This window comes from Lutra lutra, chromosome 2 (genome assembly GCF_902655055.1).
Source record: "Lutra lutra chromosome 2, mLutLut1.2, whole genome shotgun sequence".
Taxonomy (NCBI): Eukaryota; Metazoa; Chordata; class Mammalia; order Carnivora; family Mustelidae; genus Lutra; species Lutra lutra.
The window spans coordinates 195,231,689-195,250,344 of record NC_062279.1 but is presented as its reverse complement, the minus strand read 5'-3'; the positions used below and the strand labels follow the sequence as shown (position 1 = coordinate 195,250,344).

At 34.3% G+C, this 18,656-nt stretch overlaps 1 protein-coding gene across 10 annotated transcripts in view; it reads left to right on the top strand.

Annotated features, from left to right (window-relative positions):
* The window catches only part of EPHA5 (EPH receptor A5), a 356,553-nt gene that overhangs the window by 197,698 nt on the left and 140,199 nt on the right, over positions 1 to 18,656 (top strand). For 2 of the 10 annotated variants that reach the window (XR_007125337.1, XR_007125335.1), the window contains exon 6: positions 442 to 497. The exons of 5 other annotated variants lie outside the window; for them this stretch is intronic. Coding sequence is in view for 2 of the 5 variants with exons in the window: in XM_047719426.1 (XP_047575382.1) it covers positions 442 to 475 (34 nt within the window). In the remaining 3 variants the exon portion in view is untranslated. Of the gene's footprint in view, positions 1 to 441; positions 498 to 13,467; positions 13,848 to 18,656 lie in introns of those variants that run through there. 3 more of the 10 variants (XR_007125336.1, XM_047719427.1, XM_047719426.1) reach the window with 3 other exon arrangements.

Here is an 18,656-nt window from a genome sequence, read left to right as displayed (position 1 = left end):
AAGTTTCCCATTTACGTTGAAACTTGGCTTAAGTGAGGTTCAAATTCTGTGCTTATTCCTATGCCTATTTGTGTTTTGAAAACAAAGCTCAAAGATGAAACCCTGATTAGTCTGTCCATAATTCATCTCTGGTTTATTTAATAAGGCTTAAGTGGATGGGCTGCAATATTTAATATTTTCAGAAGCCATCAAAGTTCTTCTTGAGTTCAGTGGCTTTAGAAATCTGCTAAAGGTTCACCTGGTTTCTACAAAGGCGCTCCAGAGTCTTCTGTTGCTTCTGTCTCCCTTCTACCTGCTGTGGTGACATGGTAGACATGGTGATGGCGGATATGTCTTGGTATTTGTTGTGTGCATGGTCACGTGAAGACCTTTATTTGCATTTTCTTCTTTGATCCTAACAATATCTTCATGACATAATATTATTATTATTCCCATTTTTAGGATGAAGAAACTGACGTTTAAAGATGTGAAGTGATTTGACCAAGGTCACAAATCTAGTAAGTGAGGGAATAGGAATCTAAACCAAGAAATTCTTACCCTAGAGCCACAACACTCTGACTCCCCAGGAAATATTGCACACGCTATTCCTCCCCTGCAGCCCGATTTCTTATATCCTCATCCGAGATAGCTCAGGCTGCAGATCCACTTAAACTGCTGCTTCCTTGAGAAAAGCTTTCTCTGCTCTTCACTTCGCACATGCGTCTCTAACATAACACAGAGCACAATGACTGTAACTATTTCTTCTTTCGACTGTTTTTCTGGAATCTTTCCTTTGGGGTCACAACAGTGCCTCACACTTGTGTTTTTTGCAATAGTTAATGAATGATTTTGACGGTTTCTGTATTATTCAAATTAGTGTTGTAATTCCAGTTCCTGGTAGTGAAGTTGATGTGGAATGTGTGTGTGTCTTTTTTTTAAAGATTTATTTATTTGTTTGACAGACAGAGATCACAGGTAGGCAGGGAGGCACGCAGAGAGGAGAGGGGGGAAGCAGGCTCCCCGCTGAGCAGAGAGCCCGATGTGGGGCTTGATCCCAGGACCCTGGGATCATGACCCGAGCTGAAGGCAGAGGCTTTAACCCACTGAACCACCCAGGTGCCCCGATGTGGAATGTGTTTTAAAGATTTTTGGAATTCTTCAAATAATTTTATAACAAGTTTTTGTTTATGAGTGTCTTTTATTTATTTACTTACTTTTAAGGATCCAGACACAGAATCCTGAGTAATTCATAGGTTTAGGTTCTCTAGGATTCTGAAATAAGATATTATTTAAGGTCCACCACTTAGGTAGCCCATCTACTTTATTAATCTCTCTTCTTTAAACATTCTAATTTTGACAAAAGGATTCATTGAGTAAGACTGAACCTATTCTAGAGAAGAATTTTATATAATTATGGCTATGCTATTTAAGGCTAATACATGGTATTTTCACTCTCAGTGTTTTTATGGATTACTTACTCTTGGACTCCACACCCTAAATTTGGGACTCATTGTATCTATAGGAGAGCCCAAGAATCTACATATTTTCTCTCTCTCTTACTCTCACTCTCTCTCACACACACACATACACAAACACACACAGCTAATGATTCTGCTGCAAAGTGTGTTTGGCCCCCATTTTAAGGAAAATTATACTTGCAAGAGGTTCTGATACTTGTTTCCTATCCTTCCTCTTTAGGCAAATAATAAGAACCCATGTAATCAGGTTTGTTTGATATTGCTTTTCCCTAAATCTCTCTATAAAAATATCTGCAGACAGTCTGTTTTTATACCAGCAATGATTTTGTTAATACCATTCTTTTTCTCTAACCTGGAAACTCTATTCTGCCTATTGCTTACTGGCAAACTGGTTTTAAAGTCCGCTCTTTGTGTCAATTCCAGTTGGAAACTGATGCCCTGTTCAACAGATACATGGTCAATGATCCATTTCTTCTGGGGCTTAGCTCAGAATCAGAGCAGCTCAGCATTTGACCTATTCAATCATTTGTCTCATTGGCATGTATGCTATGAACTTACTTGCGTAAAGATGCATGTTTTAAATTGATATGCATGGAATATCAATTTCTTTAAAACCTTACTCTGAAATGCCATTGCCCTTTATTACCCGTCCTTGAGAGCAGAGTTTGGAAAGACTTCCCAATGGCCTGGTATCATGTAAATCGGCTTAGTGTCCTCTTTAGATGTGGTATAAGAGTGAAACTACAGATGTAAAATGACGTTTAAATTAAGAATATGCGCAAGTCCTCTATTACATTCTAAACAAAGTTTACCTAGAATACTGAAACATTTTTACACAGCTAATTGGAATGACTTGTTCATGTTATTTTCCCAAAACTGACTACCATGCATTCAGACACCAAGTATGTATTTAGTATCTCCTGCATTCATTATTCTCTATTGAGCATTCTGAAGACAAAGTGGAGTTGAAGATGTGCTTCGTCCATAGAGGATTTTATTTTCCCACTGAAGAATTAAGAATAAGAATTAGGTCTAATAAAGTAAGACAATTAGAAAGAAATTAATGACAATTGGGTATTAACTTCATCAGCCAAAGCATCAGATTCATCTTTGAATGACAGTATGGATTGACTTTTTGACTTCACATAATCTTTTTTTTTTTTTTTTCATTTTACCTCCTCTATCACATGTACGTCTATAGAGGCATTCATTCAAATCAACTTAGTCATGATATACAGGTGAATTTACTGAAAATAGATGATAAACCATTTTGTAACTGCTTTTATGTCTATTAAATGGTCATGCCTTGTTTGGTAGACATCCATATAGCATAATCAATATTTACTGATAATGGCCTATTGTTGAGTGATATACTAACACAAAATGAAGTGAGAAAAGAAATATCTTAAGGTTACTTGACTGTGGGGGGTATTTTCATTTACTTTGTTATATCTAATTTTATTAAAAATTGACAGTACATTTGATACATCATTGAATTACAATCAGAGCAATTTATTTATATTGTAGTTTGACACAATAATACTGATACCTTCTTTATCAAAACAAGCATCTAGCTTGATGAAATTTTTTGAGAATGTGAATGTTTTTCATTAAACAAAATATACTTTGAGTGCCTGCTTTTTGATCTTATTTTTTTACAAATTTTCCTCCGGTAGTAAGAAAAGAGAGGCAAGTTCGTTTAATTTTCAAATGTAGAAGGCTTGAGGATATGACCTGCATTGCAAACTGATGCTTATATTATGAATAAAGCAACGATTTCCTTTAGACTTGTGGTTTGAACCAAATATAAATAAATACCGCAACTGTGTAGTTTCTCTGCTTTAGTTATATCTGCCTATTTAAAATACATGTCACAATGACTAAAAAAAGACAAAAGATAAAAAATGTTGGTGGGGATGTGAAGAAAAAGGAACTTTTGTACACTCTTCATAAGAATGTAAATTAGTAGAGCTACTGTGGAACAGTATGGAAGGTCCTCAAAACATTAAACATAGAAATACCATATGACCCAATAATTCCACCACTGAGTATTTACTCAAAGGAAATGAAAACACTAATTCAGAAAGATATATGCACCATTCTGTATACAGCCAAGGTACAGAAGCAACCTAAGTGTCCATCAGTAGATGAGGAATAGGGGCTCCTGGGTGGCTCCATCAGCACCATCCAGTTAAGCACCCAACCCTTGCTTTTGGGTCAGGTCATGGTCTCAGGGTCATGAGATGGAGTCATGGAGGCTGCTAAGATTCTCTCTCTCTTCTTCTCCCTCCAACCCCCCCACCTCTACTTTCACTCTTTCTCTATCTCCTAAAAAAAAAAGAAAAAGTACAAACAAGGTCTGTGTGTGTGTGTGTGTGTGTGTGTGTGTGTGTGTCTAATATTACGCAGCCATAAAAAATGAGATTCTTGACATTTGAGAGAGCATGGATGGACCTAGAGAATATTATGCTAAGTGAAAAGGTCAGTACCATATGATTTCACCCATACGTGGAATCTAAAAACAAAAGAAATGAATCCGCAGACAAAAAGCTGAATCAAGTCTATAAATACACAGAACAAACTGATGGTTGACAGAGGGAAGAGAGTTGGAAAAATGAGCAAAAGGGGTGAAGAAGAGTGAGAGATGCAGCCTTCCAGTAATGGAATGAGTAAGTCACGGGAATTAAAAGTATAGTACAGGGAATAGAATTAATAATATTACAATAACATGGTATGGTGACAGATGGTAGCCATACTTGTGGTGAGCATGACACACATAGATGCTGAATCACAATGTTATACACCTGAAACTAATGTAACACAGTGTGCCAATGTGAAAAGTTTGAAAAAATAATAAAGTTCACAAATATAGAGGGTCTATTTTTAGCTAGTTTTTATTTTTCCCTAATAAAATAGGAAACAATATTTGAAGGTAAAAACTCTCATTTATCCTATAAATTATTAATCTTTCAGGTTATAATTTCTGTCATCAACAGTCTACTCATATTAACAAGGCTTCCCTTGTTATTAGATATACTTAACTAACTCTATATACTATAGATATAAAAGGAAATACTTCTATTTTAGGAGGAAAAAAAACCTGTCTCTAAAGAGTAAATTAGTAGTGTTTAATGTTATTATTGATAGTAGTGGGAATTGTGGTGGTAGCTTAGTGATTTATTTATTTTTGTTTTGGTCCACTTTAAACAATTAAAAAAATATGTGTGAGAATAAAGGAATTCAAAGATCGAATGAGTAATTTTAATTTCCCAATGTTATGCTGATATTGATACTTTCAAAAAGAAGCTGATTGCTCAGTTGTTCATGGAATTTATGTCTCTTTTTCTAGGGACTAAGACTGGAAACATCAGTGGCTTGCCCCTTAAAACTATGAATCACACCTTACGTACTTGGTAGGGGACCTTAATATCATGTAGTCTGACTTTTTACTTTTTTAAAGTGCTCTTATTATTTCTAGCCCTACCATTTATCTCTTTTAAAGATAAAATCCAACACTGTGTGTCCCTGTACTGTCTTTAATCAAGAGAGAGAGAATTCACAATCTTCGTTATTACAAGGCACAAAAGAAATTAAGTGTGTTTAGAAAATTTCCCACAGTCTTTTCCAGTTAATTCCACATGAGATGAGGTTCTTGGGTCAAAACTGTATGAACTTTTTATAAGGACTAACCATGACTGTTTTGTAAAACAACTATTGTTTATTTTGTTAGAAAATGGCTCAATGGTAGAACTAGGGTCTGTTTAACAACAATTTACCCTCCCTTGATTTTCTCATTTGTTTTTGTTTTAGTAATGTGGATAGTTTTTTTTTTTATTGAATTTCTATTGAATCAGAATTCATCATAAAATTCTTGATTAAATATTCTTTATTTAATACTTTAATACTTATTTTAAAGATGCTGACAATAATGATGATGACAGTAAAACACTTATCTATATGCTGAGTTGTTCCAATTTTATAGAGACATATTAACTAAATTTCTTAACAAAATATCTCTATATCTTTGGTGAAATTGGAAATAGCAACATCATTTAACTTTTATTCCTGAAACTGGTCCTCTTTCCCAAATAGATATGAAATTGTCCTTACCTCCCTCACCTGCATCAACACTTACATTTGGTTCTGAGGAACTAAAGAGATCTCACATTTCATCTAATACAAAAATGGCTTTGGGTTTTTTTGTTTGTTTGTTTGTTTGTTTTTTCATTTCCCTATGTAAGAGCCATTTTTTTCTTGCATAATATTTCCTAAATTATAAATAACAAAAGGGATCACCCATTATCTTTTTTATCCCTCATACCAATTCATTGAAGAATTTAAATTGTATCTCTATTTTACACACAATTAATAGATTAGAAATTTAAATTCATAGTTGACTCTACAAGAGCCAAGAAGCTGCAAGTAATATAAATTCAACTAGAATGAGTTTAAACAATACAGGGGATACAGGTTAGCATTGAAAGGTACCAGTTCCTGGAATAGTTTGGTCATGGATCTGGCTCTATTTCTCTGAGATTTGTACTGCTTAACCCTCTTCTGGATCTGCCTTGACTCAGGATCGAATTCTCCCATGATAGCAAAATGGCTGTAGCAATTCCAGACCTCATATATGTGTAGCACATCATACCAGAAGGAAAGAAAATTTTTCTTCTTCCATCAATGACAGGTCTGAGACGTCATTCCAGTTTGAAAGAGGGAATTGAACCCATCACTGTGATGAGGGGTTAGAAATAAACCAGCTGGCTCATTCCCCCTGGACCTCCCCTGGTCCTCCCAAGGACAACCCAGATGTAGAGTCAATCCCATCAAAACTCTGAAACTGTGCACAATAGAGGATGGAATGCATTTGGGGATTAGAACTATTTGTTTCTTACCCATATGCACTGTTCTTTATTCTAATCCATAAAAGATTTATGAAAGTTTGTCTATTAATATTTAAAGTGTCTTCATGAAACACCCAGCTCCTGGAATACCCAGTCTTTCTTTTTTGAAAAATCAATGTCTTTTTTCTTTCTTTTTTTTTTTTTTTTTGCAGTACATTTTATAATTTATTTTATTACCCCCATCAATTTGCATATTTTTAGTCCTCAAAGTTCTGCCCTGGAGCCTTCAGTTCTCTAACTTAAAGAAAAAAAAAAGGGTTAGGATATTCCATTTCACTAACATGCTTAGCTGTGTATATAGCAAATGTCCCCAATTTCAGTGACTTAAAATAATCACTATTTTGTATGTTACTATTAACTATATGGTGATTTGGCAGTTCTATATATTACTCAGTACTCATCGCAAGTGTATTATTAATCTTCTTTATCTATTTCACCCATAATAAATAACTACTTTTGCTCATTAGTCTATATATCTGCTAGGAGTTTCATCTTCCCTCCGAGTGCTTACTCATCCCTACACAGCTGCAGTTTGGAAAGGGTGACTCTATCCGGGGGGCTGTTGTAGCAAATTAACACAAAATTAGTGGCTTAACACAAATTTATGAGCATAAAGTTTTGTAAATTGGAGTCCACTAGAGTGTCATTGGGCTAAAATCAAGATATCTGGAGAGCCGTGTTCTCCTTGGGGGGCCATAAGAAAGAATGGATGTCCTTGTCTTTCCAGCTTTTAGAGGATGTCCGCTTTTCCAGCTTGTGGGCCACTCTCCAACCTCAAATCCAGCAATGGCGGCTTAATTCCTTTTTGCATTCCCTTCCCCCTGACTTCCCCTCTGCCTTCCTCTTCACTCTTATGCACCCTTATGATTACACTGAACCCCCCCCAGATAACCCAGGATCATATCCTTATCTACTGATTAGCAATCTAAATTCCACCTGCAATTTTAATTTCTCTTTGCTATATCCTGTGACATATTCATAGGTTCTGGGGATTTGGACATGGACAACTTTTGAGGACCATAATTCTGCCTAATATAGTGACTCTCGTTGGTTTTGGCTATGCTGTCCTATATATCTGAAGATAAGCAGACTGGCTTATTTAGGAAGGCCTTGGCTGGGATAACTGGGCTCTTCTCCATGTGGTCTTTCAACCTGTAGCTTGTCTCTTTGTTGAAGTCAGATTAAAAAAAAAAAAAAAAAAAAAAGACGTGAAGACAATCAATGTTCAAATAGGTCAAGTCAAAAAGATAGTCCAGTCAAAAACATTCTACAATCACCTTAACGACTCTGGCTTATTTCCTAAGCATGTAACCTCTTTAGTGCTTTCTGACTTCCTTATCTGTTGTTCTGACTGGCTGGCATTAAACAATTCTTCTCCAGTATATCCCACAGAGTGGAAGACAAATTCATTTATTTATTCTTAGATTTGTTATAGGTGTGGTCCCCTGGGAAAAAAAGGGAAGGGTCAAGTTTCACTCAGCTTTAGTGCCACCTTTTTTTTATATTTTTAAATAAACCACTTTATTTGCCCCCTGGTGGTTATGGGACCATCATATTTGCATGTCTCATTTATGCTATCTGTTCCCAGAGGTAAGAAAGATGTGGGAAATTCATGTGGACAACTGTAATCTCAAATATACTGGGATGGCTTGCCTAGAAGGAAAGGGATGTGCTACAGAAAGGATGTCTCCATCCTAAGTATCTAACTTTGATGACAGGAAACTTAAGGGAGAGAAGCAACTTGTACAAAAAGTCTCTGTTTACAATCATTTATTATCAGGAAATGTTTGGGAGTTGCATAATCTTGGACTTCTTGTTGATGTTTTTCCTCCTGCAAGCTGCATCCAACCATCACTAAATCCTACCCATTCTAAACTCAATGAACCTACAATTCAGTTTTTCCCACCATTGCAACACACTGATCCAAACCACCATTGTTTTTAACTAAATTATGACAATCGTCTCCTAATCAATCCATTTCTTTTCCCTTTTACACCTCTATGGTTTATTTTCCACATAGCAGCCACAGGAATTTCTAAAACATATCAAAAGGTATTACTTCCTTGTTCAAAACCCTCTAAGGACTCCCTGTCTCGGCTTTCGGCTGGGGTCATATCTCAGGGTCCTGGGATCTAACCCCACATTGGGCTCTCTGCCCAGCAGGGAACCTGCTTCTGCCTCTTTCTCTGCCTGCCTCTCTGCCTACTTGTGATCTCTTTGCCAAATAAATACATAAAATCTTTAAAAAAATAATAATAATTTCAGACAATGACTTTGGACAATATCTGAATGATTTATGTTTAAATGAGGACTGTAGAAAATGAAGTAATTATCAAAGGCTACTCAGTCATTGGAAGGTCCAGTGCTGCAGCACAGGTGTCTGGAATCCCTATTCAGTCCTCTTCACATTTCACTCTGCCAATTTCCTTGATGTTTTTCCTTCCTAATAGTACAAATACTGACTTAAAGAGCTTCCTCCTATCGCTTTGAAGGTTCTTTATTAACAGCAGTGGTATTTCTTATAAATTCCATAGAATTGTTTCAAACTCATGACTGTGACATATTAAATCAATAAAATCCAGTTTAAACAAAAATATTTACAGATATCATTGAAACCATGAATTCCTTGCTTGTTAATGTCACTATTACATACCCGAGTAAAGAATTATCTGTGTTGAAGGACTTTCCAATGGCTTTGCCTCAGCTATGGAATGAGTAAACTGCATTACACAAGAACACATATATTGTAATTGACAGATCTTACGTTCATTTAAAGAGGTGTTACCAATATTGTCCAGCTTATTAGCAAATAAATATTACATATGCATGTTTGCATCCACAATATGAGTTCTTTGTGTCAAATAATAAACATTAGTTACAACCTCAACAATAAAAATATGAAATGATACTTATCTTTGTGTACTATACACTGACATTTTTGGGAAAATATTAAATATTATTTTCTTATGGTTCATGGATATTAAGTATAATTTTATATTCTCAAGATTGCATTTATTATCATAACTTTTTTAGAACGCTGAATAACAGCTATGGTAGGATATAAAAACACAGTCACAAAATCTTAAAACTCTTCTCATCAGAGATAGAATCTCTTTTCCAACCCTTATATCTGGGTCGGTTTGGGATTTTTTTTGTTTTTTTTTTTTTTTACTAAAGAATACAGTTGGAAGTGATGTGTAATATCTGTTTCCAAGGCCTCTGCAGATGTACAACTTTCTCTCCCACTCTCTTGGAACCCCGAGACTATCATGTTCTGAGAAAGTTTGCTCTAGCTTTCTTGAGGATGTGAGAGCTCTGGAGAAAAAAGCCTCCAGCCTTCCCATATGAAGCCCAAACTTGGGAATGAGGCAATCTGGAACAAGTCTAGTGCCCAGCAGTTCTGCAAAATAAATGTAGCCAGGACAGTAAAGAACAACAGAAAAATCACCCAGACAATGCTTAGAATGGTGAGAAATGGTAAATCACTGTTGTTCCAAGTCACCAAATTTCTTTGCAGCAATTGGTAATCAACAAGATGGCCAAGTCTGTGATGTGCTTACAAAATGCTCCAACTGCTCTAAGCACTAAATGAACATTACTTCAGCTTTATCCAGATCACTTCTCTTTTACTGAGGGGAAAAGTGGCATATTAAGGATTGAATTTACTTACATACAACTAGTAAATAGAGACAGCAGAATTTGAACCCCTGCAATTTTGCTTCAGAAAGCTTCCATTAACCACTATGCTATATTAGTTATCAAAAATGATTCAGAAATCAACATAGATGATTTAGTCTTAAAAGACCAGAACTTCTCCAATTGCCTTGTTACGTGGATGAATATGCATAAATTGTACTATTTATCTATCTGTCAGTCTGTCAAACTCTCTCTTCATCATCTTTGGTGTGAATGTGCTTCATTCCCCCAGTACAGCTACGATCTACTTGGCTAAGTGCATAATGATGCGGATCAATTATATTCTGTCACTACGTCTCTGTGGACCTGACCTCAGTTTCTTTTATGATAATACATCTTTAGTTTTTGTTCTCATTTTGTTCCTTCTTATATTTCATAATATTTTTATGTTCATATTCTAAAACTTAAGATTCTGTCTCTCTCCTTAAAATGTTGCTCCATTTTTGAAGCTGTCAGTTGAAGTTTTGTCTGACCCATTAAATGTGCCATTTGTGTCTGAGGCTGTAAACTTTATATATCTTTTATGAAAGTCTGACTTAGAGCAACGTAGTTTCACAATGGCCTTTATTTTCCATCTCCTCCACTAATCTGCTCTTTTGTGATGTATTTTAATGAAATTTTTATATGAAGAATATAATAAAACAAGTACTTTTAAAAATAGCATAAGACAGTGTTGAGGAATCATTAATTTATCTGCTATATGTTCAGTAAGCCTATATATAAAAAATGTGTTAGTGACAGCAAATTGGGAGTCTATGAAAGAATGGTAATATTATTTATTTAGTTTTATAATGATACAACTTTTCTGTCCTATCAGTTACAGTGACACAGTTTTAATGTTTATGAATAAATTACAGAAAAAAACATACAAACATAAAACAAGCATAAAAATAAAAACAACAAAATTGTATAGCCAAGGAGGAATATAGTGATATATTGATACAATTTGACTTACTGTGACTAGATCTGTTCTTCACTTGAACTTTTCACCACAAACTATCTAGTTTTTAGCCTTACTTTATCTAAGCTTGATGGCTAGATGTAAATTTGCAGTACCTCTTTTACTGCTAATTGTTAGTTTGTTAATAAATGAATGCAAATCTCAAAATGTTAAAATTCAGCAATGTGGTATAGCATTACAGAGATATTTATTAATCAATAAATGAGAGTGTAGCAATCATTTGGAAATTCATAGTAAATGTTAATGGTTTTCCCCCCATGTTTGTTGACATTTTATCACACATAGAATATATGACATTGATAGTAAATCGATGATTTTTTGTGGTATACTTATTGTGAAATGGTTATATATGACATCTGAGAACAAAATCAAGAAAAATACTATCTATAATAAAACATCACTGTGGTATAACCTCATTCTTCACCTCCATTCTTTCATCTCAAACATACACACACTGAACATGCACGCATACACAAACACACACATTCATGCTCATACACAACCTCTTCCACCATTACTATTATAGACAATGACAATTACTATTATAGACAATATATAGAAACATATATTTAGTTTAAGTAACTAATTCCAGATCTCAAATAAATGCAAGTTATTTGACAAACGTAGTGTAAACACCTAGAAGTTTATTTTCTCCTTTTTAACCTAGCTGTGAAGATAATGAGTAATACTGTATTATGTTTCAAACAACTGTATATTATTAAAACTGTTTAAATGTACTTTTGTTATGTATAAACTCAACATAGCTATTGACCTTGAAAAGTTATTATTTATAACTAAAAGTTATTGAGTATTTAGTATGTTTCAGACACAAGGCTAAATAATTTACATTCAGTACTTATTTAATTCTCCAGCATCCCAAATGGAGTTTTCATCTGAAGCTAACAAAACTGAGGTATAAAAAAAACTAAGTAATTTTTAGTAGTATAGTTAATGATGGAACTGAGATTCAAACCATGTCTGGCTATCTCCAGTCAAGTAGTTAGTTAAACTTATATTTAGTAATGTGAATGTAATATGAAATATTATGTATTTGAGAATAGACTACATAGTATTAATTTCTGTACCACATACATATTTAATCTTGCTAAATATATTCCAATCACCAGGATCTATATACACGCATGTGTATATAGTTTTTAAAAAATCAAATCATGCTTATTTTCAAGACACTATATTGCAACAAACAAAATTTAAAGTTCAAGAATATATTATTTTCAAATTTCTCAGGCTGAAGTTCAAAGAAAATTCCATATGGAGGGTGGATTGTTTTAAAACATTACTTTGGTAGGGTTTTCTATTCACAACATTTGCTTCAGATACAAAACCCACTCCCATCTTTTTTATTTTTAAAAATTTTTTTTTAAATCTCAAATAATAAATTATTTGAGAGAGAGTGAGAGAGAGAGAGCACAGGGAGAGAGAGAAGCAGACTTCCTGCTGAGCCTGGAGCCAACGAGGACATTTAATCCCAGGACACCAAGATCATGACCCAAACTGAAGGCAGATGCTTAACCAACTGAGCCACTTAGGCGCCCCAAACCACCTTAATTTTTTGGTGTATGTGTGCTAACCATGTTGGATTAGATAAATATATTTTACCTTTACTAGTTCTTCTTTCGAGTTTACTGAATATAAATTGCTTCTTCCTTAGTTCTTAAATTTTCCTTCCTTAGATTTCCATAATTTCTAAGTCCCCAATATTGATTCTAGTGGTTTAGTGTTTCTTTGATTCCCACTCTAACAAAAGAGAGACTATAAAGGCATACACAGATAAATTTGGCTTTTTATTTTATTTTTCCTATATATGGAAAATTTTGTCATGGTAAATAATATATTTCCCTCTTATAATATCCTCCTGCATGAGAGAAGTAACAAGAAGATTTGAAAATAACCCTGCCTTAGAAGTAAATCTCCTAAATATGACTAGTTGAAATTAAGACTGTTGACTTGACATGCTCATTAGAAGGAAAGGCCCTATCTCCAGCTAATCATTCATACTTTCACTGTGCAATTGGTAAAATGGAAATATTTATAAATATTTTAAGACATATGAAAATCCCCCAGAGAGCAGTGATTGTGCATTATATATTACAATTGAGGAAAATTAGAAAGGTAGTTTTCCATAGATCTGGCTTAATTTTTTTAGATTGTTCTTTTTCTTTTTCTTTAATTTTCATTGTAGTGGTTGGATATGATAATTTGTGGATATTAGATCAGAAAATGGGAACTGAAGCCCATTAGTGAGATGCATTGTTTCTCTTAATTCCTAGATCCAATATGAATTAGGAAGTAAACTAAGTATAGAACATGATTTTTATATTCCTTGGGGATGTATAGCTCATAATTGGCCCCTGTATAATCTCCACAGGCAAGAACTATCATAATTCAGATTTCTGATTATGGTTTCCTTTTTTTACCTTGTTTGCAGGTTTTAGAATGTGGAACGTGACTAATTCCTAGTCTCATGAAAAGCCAGGTGTGAAAATTCATAGCACTTTCATTGCATGGCATAGGCATTTAAAGTTAATGAAAAAAAGTGTTTTAATATTTGGAAGAACAAATTATATTTAAATTCATATTAATGCAGATGTTAACTCACTTGATAGTAATATCAATATTAATCTCATATCCTAGATAGAGTAAAATGGGCATAAATAAATCTTATAAGTAAATGGCTGATTAAATAAATGAACGAAGTCATGTAGAGATGATATTTACATTAGCCTTATTTCTGTTCATACATTTAGTCTATAAAAATTATGAATACTTACCATTAGAAAGATGCTATCCTAGGCAATATTTGAAATACAGAAATAAATCCTAATTCCTGCCTTCAGTGAGTATAAGGTTTAATAGGAGAAATTACATATGTATACAAGCAACTAGAAGATAAAGTTGTAAGTAGTTTTATTAAGGTGATTAATAAATGAATGTGGACATTCAGAAGCAATAGCAATTATTTGAGATGAGGGAATCAAAGGTTTTATGAGGGAGATGACATTTGAATGAGGTCATGAAATAAAGGTAGAATCTAGACATCTTGAGATTGAAAAGAACACACTGATCTGTGGAAATACACTAAGGAAAAGCAGAGAAGTGGTGTGGATAAGGAACTTAAAATGGTCCTGTTTGATGGTACTCTCTGTAGGACAATGAGAGCCAATGCTTGAAAATGTGTGTTGGTGCCATATTTGGGAGGCTTTAGTAGCAGAATAAAAGTATTTTATTTAATTCTCTATGCATTGAAGGGACCTTACAATTTCTTAGGATGAAACCGACTTTATTGCTTCAAATGTTTTTAAGATAAAATAAATGAAAATAAAAATTTAAATGTGAACAAATTCCTTACAATGAAAGTTTATATTGTCATTTATCATATTATAAGGAACTAATTTAAGAAGGTCACTCTTCAGCAACCCCCCTCACAAATGAATCTAAATTTCATACGCTTGTATGTTACACTGGCATTTCCAAAAAATTTAGGCCCCCTGGTGGAGTAAATGTAGTGTAGGCTAAAACACCTGTAATTTTAAGAATTTATATATACTAATTCTGATGTATATATGCTGAGCTATGCTTAGGAAAGCACTACTTTAAGTTATGAGACTCCTCATTGAACAGAAAAAACAATAATGCACATAAAAAAACCCCATAGATTTGAAAATATGGGTTCTTGGATCTTCTTCTGGGATATGTATTTAAAAATGATTCTTAGGGGTGCCTGGGTGGCACAGTTGGTTAAGCACCCGACCATTGGTTTGCAGCTCAGATCCTGATCTCAGGGTCAGGGCCATGGAATCCAGCCCCCCGTGGTGCTCCAGGCACAGTACAGAGTCTACTTAAGATTCTCTCTCTCCTCACCCTCTGCCACTCCCCTCCCCCCTAAATAAATACATAAATCTTTAAAAAAAATGATTCTTAAGCAAATGTTAGCTCACAGAGATAGAATATATTCTTAAATCAAGGAGAAATTTATTTCATCGTGTAAGAAATAGAGGGAAGTACATTATCATTTGTATGTAACTTATAGAATATTTACTATATTGCTTTCATAAAATAAGCCTTTCAATTCTCATAATGACCCTATGATATAGGCATAGTGTTTTCCCCATGTAACAGTAAAAGAAACTGAGTTTAGGTAACTTGCCTATGTCACAGAGCTTGGAAGCAGATGATCCAGTATACAAGCCAGGCAAGCTGATACCAGACTCCATTCCATTAAGCAAACACAGTGCAGTTTTTTCATGTAACTCCCAATGCACTCCTTCCCCTTTTCATTCTTACTGAAGAAATTAGTTCACAAATTAAAGCACCTGCACCTTATCAAAATGTCTGTTTTTCCTATCTCTACGAATAATAATAATATTAGTGCATTCTGAAGGTCAGTTTTAAGGTTATGATTTCTTTCTATCTGTCCTTTTTTGGTTACACTGATCTACATCAGACCCTAATAAAACAATGATATTCATAATGTGTATGATGTTTATTGCTGCAGTGAGATAGCAGATAAACTCTTGGTGTTATACATTTTCATGTACTGAGCAGTTTAATCAGATTGAATGGAAGAAAGTAATGATTTCATGTATATCAATATGCTTCCATGTCTTGAAATGGAAAGAAAATGTTCATTTATTACTAATCAAGTTTGATAAACTGGGTAGGTGACATATTATAAATCAACTAATAGTGGTATGTGTGTATGTGTGTGTGTGTGTGTATTTATTTAGCATGCTTTTTCCGTTCATAGCTGATATACTTTGATAGAATCATATTTGACTAAAATAATTGTGTTTTATGCACCTTTTATGTTGATTAAAATTTTAATTAAACATTTCCAAGACCCATTAATTACTTGGCTCCCTTCAAGCTCTCCCATCATAAATTAAGCAGCATACGTGATTAGTTAAAAATACAATCTTCTTGTGACACACTAATCAGCATTAACATTTCATCAATGATTCTAAAACGAAGTGCATGTTTTCCCTTTTTATTAGTCTTTCACAAATTGCAGAAAACAGAACAGCTACCACAAAATGTTTAGAACCATAGGGTGTTTCATACTACTTTTTCCTTTTCTTCCATTGCGAGAGAAAAGAAAATTCAAGAACAGGGTAAAGAAAGGTTCATAAATGGAACCACAGAAATTAGTGCTGTGGAATCTGCCAAAGTTAAGCAGATCTGCCTTTGGTATAGAAATTCCCTTTGCTGTTTTCTGAGAGGTCTTTCTTTCAGTGCCAGACTGGCAGAGCCCTGTTCAGGCATTCACTCTGATTGCCCCTATTTTCAAGCAAATTTGCATAGTAGTTATTCATACTGATTCATGGTTTCCTTTAAACAAGTCTCTCTCTCCTCCCAACGCTCCTTTTGGCAGCCTTTGCTACCCAGTTAAGTAGGAAAAGAATGCACTTGTGAATGGCTCTGACATCTGATCTTTCCTTGAAGAGGAAAAGAAATCTTTCCAAATTCAGTTCATAAACATAAAGATGTGTAGATTTTTATCATCCTTGTTTTTTAAATAGAACAAATCCTACCAAACCAGTTTTAGCCTTCTCTTGCACTAATAGCTGTCTAGTGGACATCTGACATTGATCTGAGCTTCTAAACACATACGGAAAGATTTTCCATTTATTTGATTTGAGTATTTACTTTTCTTCCATATTTGCTGAGGGTCTATTGAACATTGCATAAGACCGATACTTTTCACATGCTGCAGAATTCGCTCTTCGTCCTTCAGAATGTTCCTTACTGCTCTGTATGTGGTTATTTCAGTACGTATGAATACATAATATTTTCCTTTTTGATCATTGTTAACTTTGTTTTCTGTTTTTCCCTCAACAACTGTGTCTCTTTTATCCTCAGCACTTCCATTGCTCCCATTTTTTGGTAATCAAATACATGAGATTAAAAATGTTCTTACAGTTTTTCATTAATAAGCAAATGCCCAGGAAACATGAGCAACCTGAGAACTTTTACTTAAATGATTGCCTACAGCTGTTACCACCACTAGAATTTAGCTTTGCTTACATCAAGTTCTTAAGTCACAATTCTATGACCAAAATTAGTAACGATTTGATGGCCTAATAGCTGATCAAATCATTATGTTCCACCCCCCTCTCTCATTCTTTTTTTTTCTATACATAAATTTTAATACAAAATTTTTTCAAGTCTCAAAAAATTTTAAATCACTTTGGCCAACTTTTGCCTTGAAAATGCCACATCTTACATACCTGTCAGTTTACACAATCTATACACAATCTAGAGTGTTTTATGATTTGATGGTATTTGGAAAAAACATGCTGTTTTTGAGAGGTAAGAATACTACTCAGGGTAATCTGAATTTAGATACTATTGATGAAGTTCTAGAATATACCTGAGGTTCAGTAGGGTGAGGTCCGGAGCCGATGACCAAGAAAGAATTCTTGAGACATCTTTGGTGCAAAACGGTGGCTTATTAAAGCACAGGGACAGGACCCGTGGGCAGAAAGAGCTGCTGCCCCGGGTTGTGAGGGGTGGCAGGTTATGTACCCTCGAGTTGGGGGGAGGTAAGGAAAAGGGAGGTTTCAATAGAACTTTCATATGCTAAAGAGACCCTACAAATATACCAGATACCGGAGGCCTGGCCGTTGCCAAGGTTGTTTTGCCCTCTAGCAAGGTATTAACATTAAGATGGGTGGGAGATTCCTAAAGAATGTCACATACTTCTCACCCAGGAGCGGGGGTGGGGGAAAGTTGGAGGGTGTCAGCTTTTGCTTTGTCCTCAGCCAGCCTTCTGTTCCCTCATCACTATTAATTCAATAAATTTAATAAATATTATTCTTCCAATTCTTGGTGTGTTTTTTTTTTTTTGAAAATTCTGTGCTTTTCCAGGTAAAATTCATTGATGTGAAGAGCAGAAAATTAAAAATCTTATTGTCAATATATTTTCACATATTTTGGAGAGAAAGATAGATAATAGGCAAATCAGACATATTAAAAAATCTCATTACTTAGTGGAATATTTAGTGTTTGTGTACATTTTTGCTCTACTAATTTTGTATTGTAATTTCCACATGTAAACAATTTAAGGACACATTATCTTTCTCTACTATTTTAATTAGATTTTTAAAATACATATAATTTTCCATGTGTGCTGATGTAGAAAAAGTTAGAGAGAAAAATAGCTTGTTTTGAGTATCAGAAAATGGTTAACCATGGAACACAATATTGCATTTAATGCGTAAGAGTTACTTGGAAGGCAAAGGCATTTGAAAAGAAAACATTTCTTTTTCTCATTACAGTTCAAAAAATTATGCTCATTTATTACCACAAGCTTTCTTTTAAAAATTTTTTCTAAGTTAGTAGAACCATTGTTTATATGGACAAAGATTGGAGAAAAGAGTCCTTGGAAACTATTACTCAGTGAGAATGGAAAACCTAGGAAAGAAAAATAATGTTGATCAGCTCAGCACAACTTTCTTCTTTTCTGAAGGGGGATTTTTTTTTTCTTCTTCGTTTAAAAAAAATTTGTTACACCCAAAATATGTAGTTGCTAAATAGAATACAGAATTAATAGAGTGAAAAAGCTGTTTTTGGTTGTTACTCTATAGATCACTCTAATTTCTTCATTATTTCTGCTTT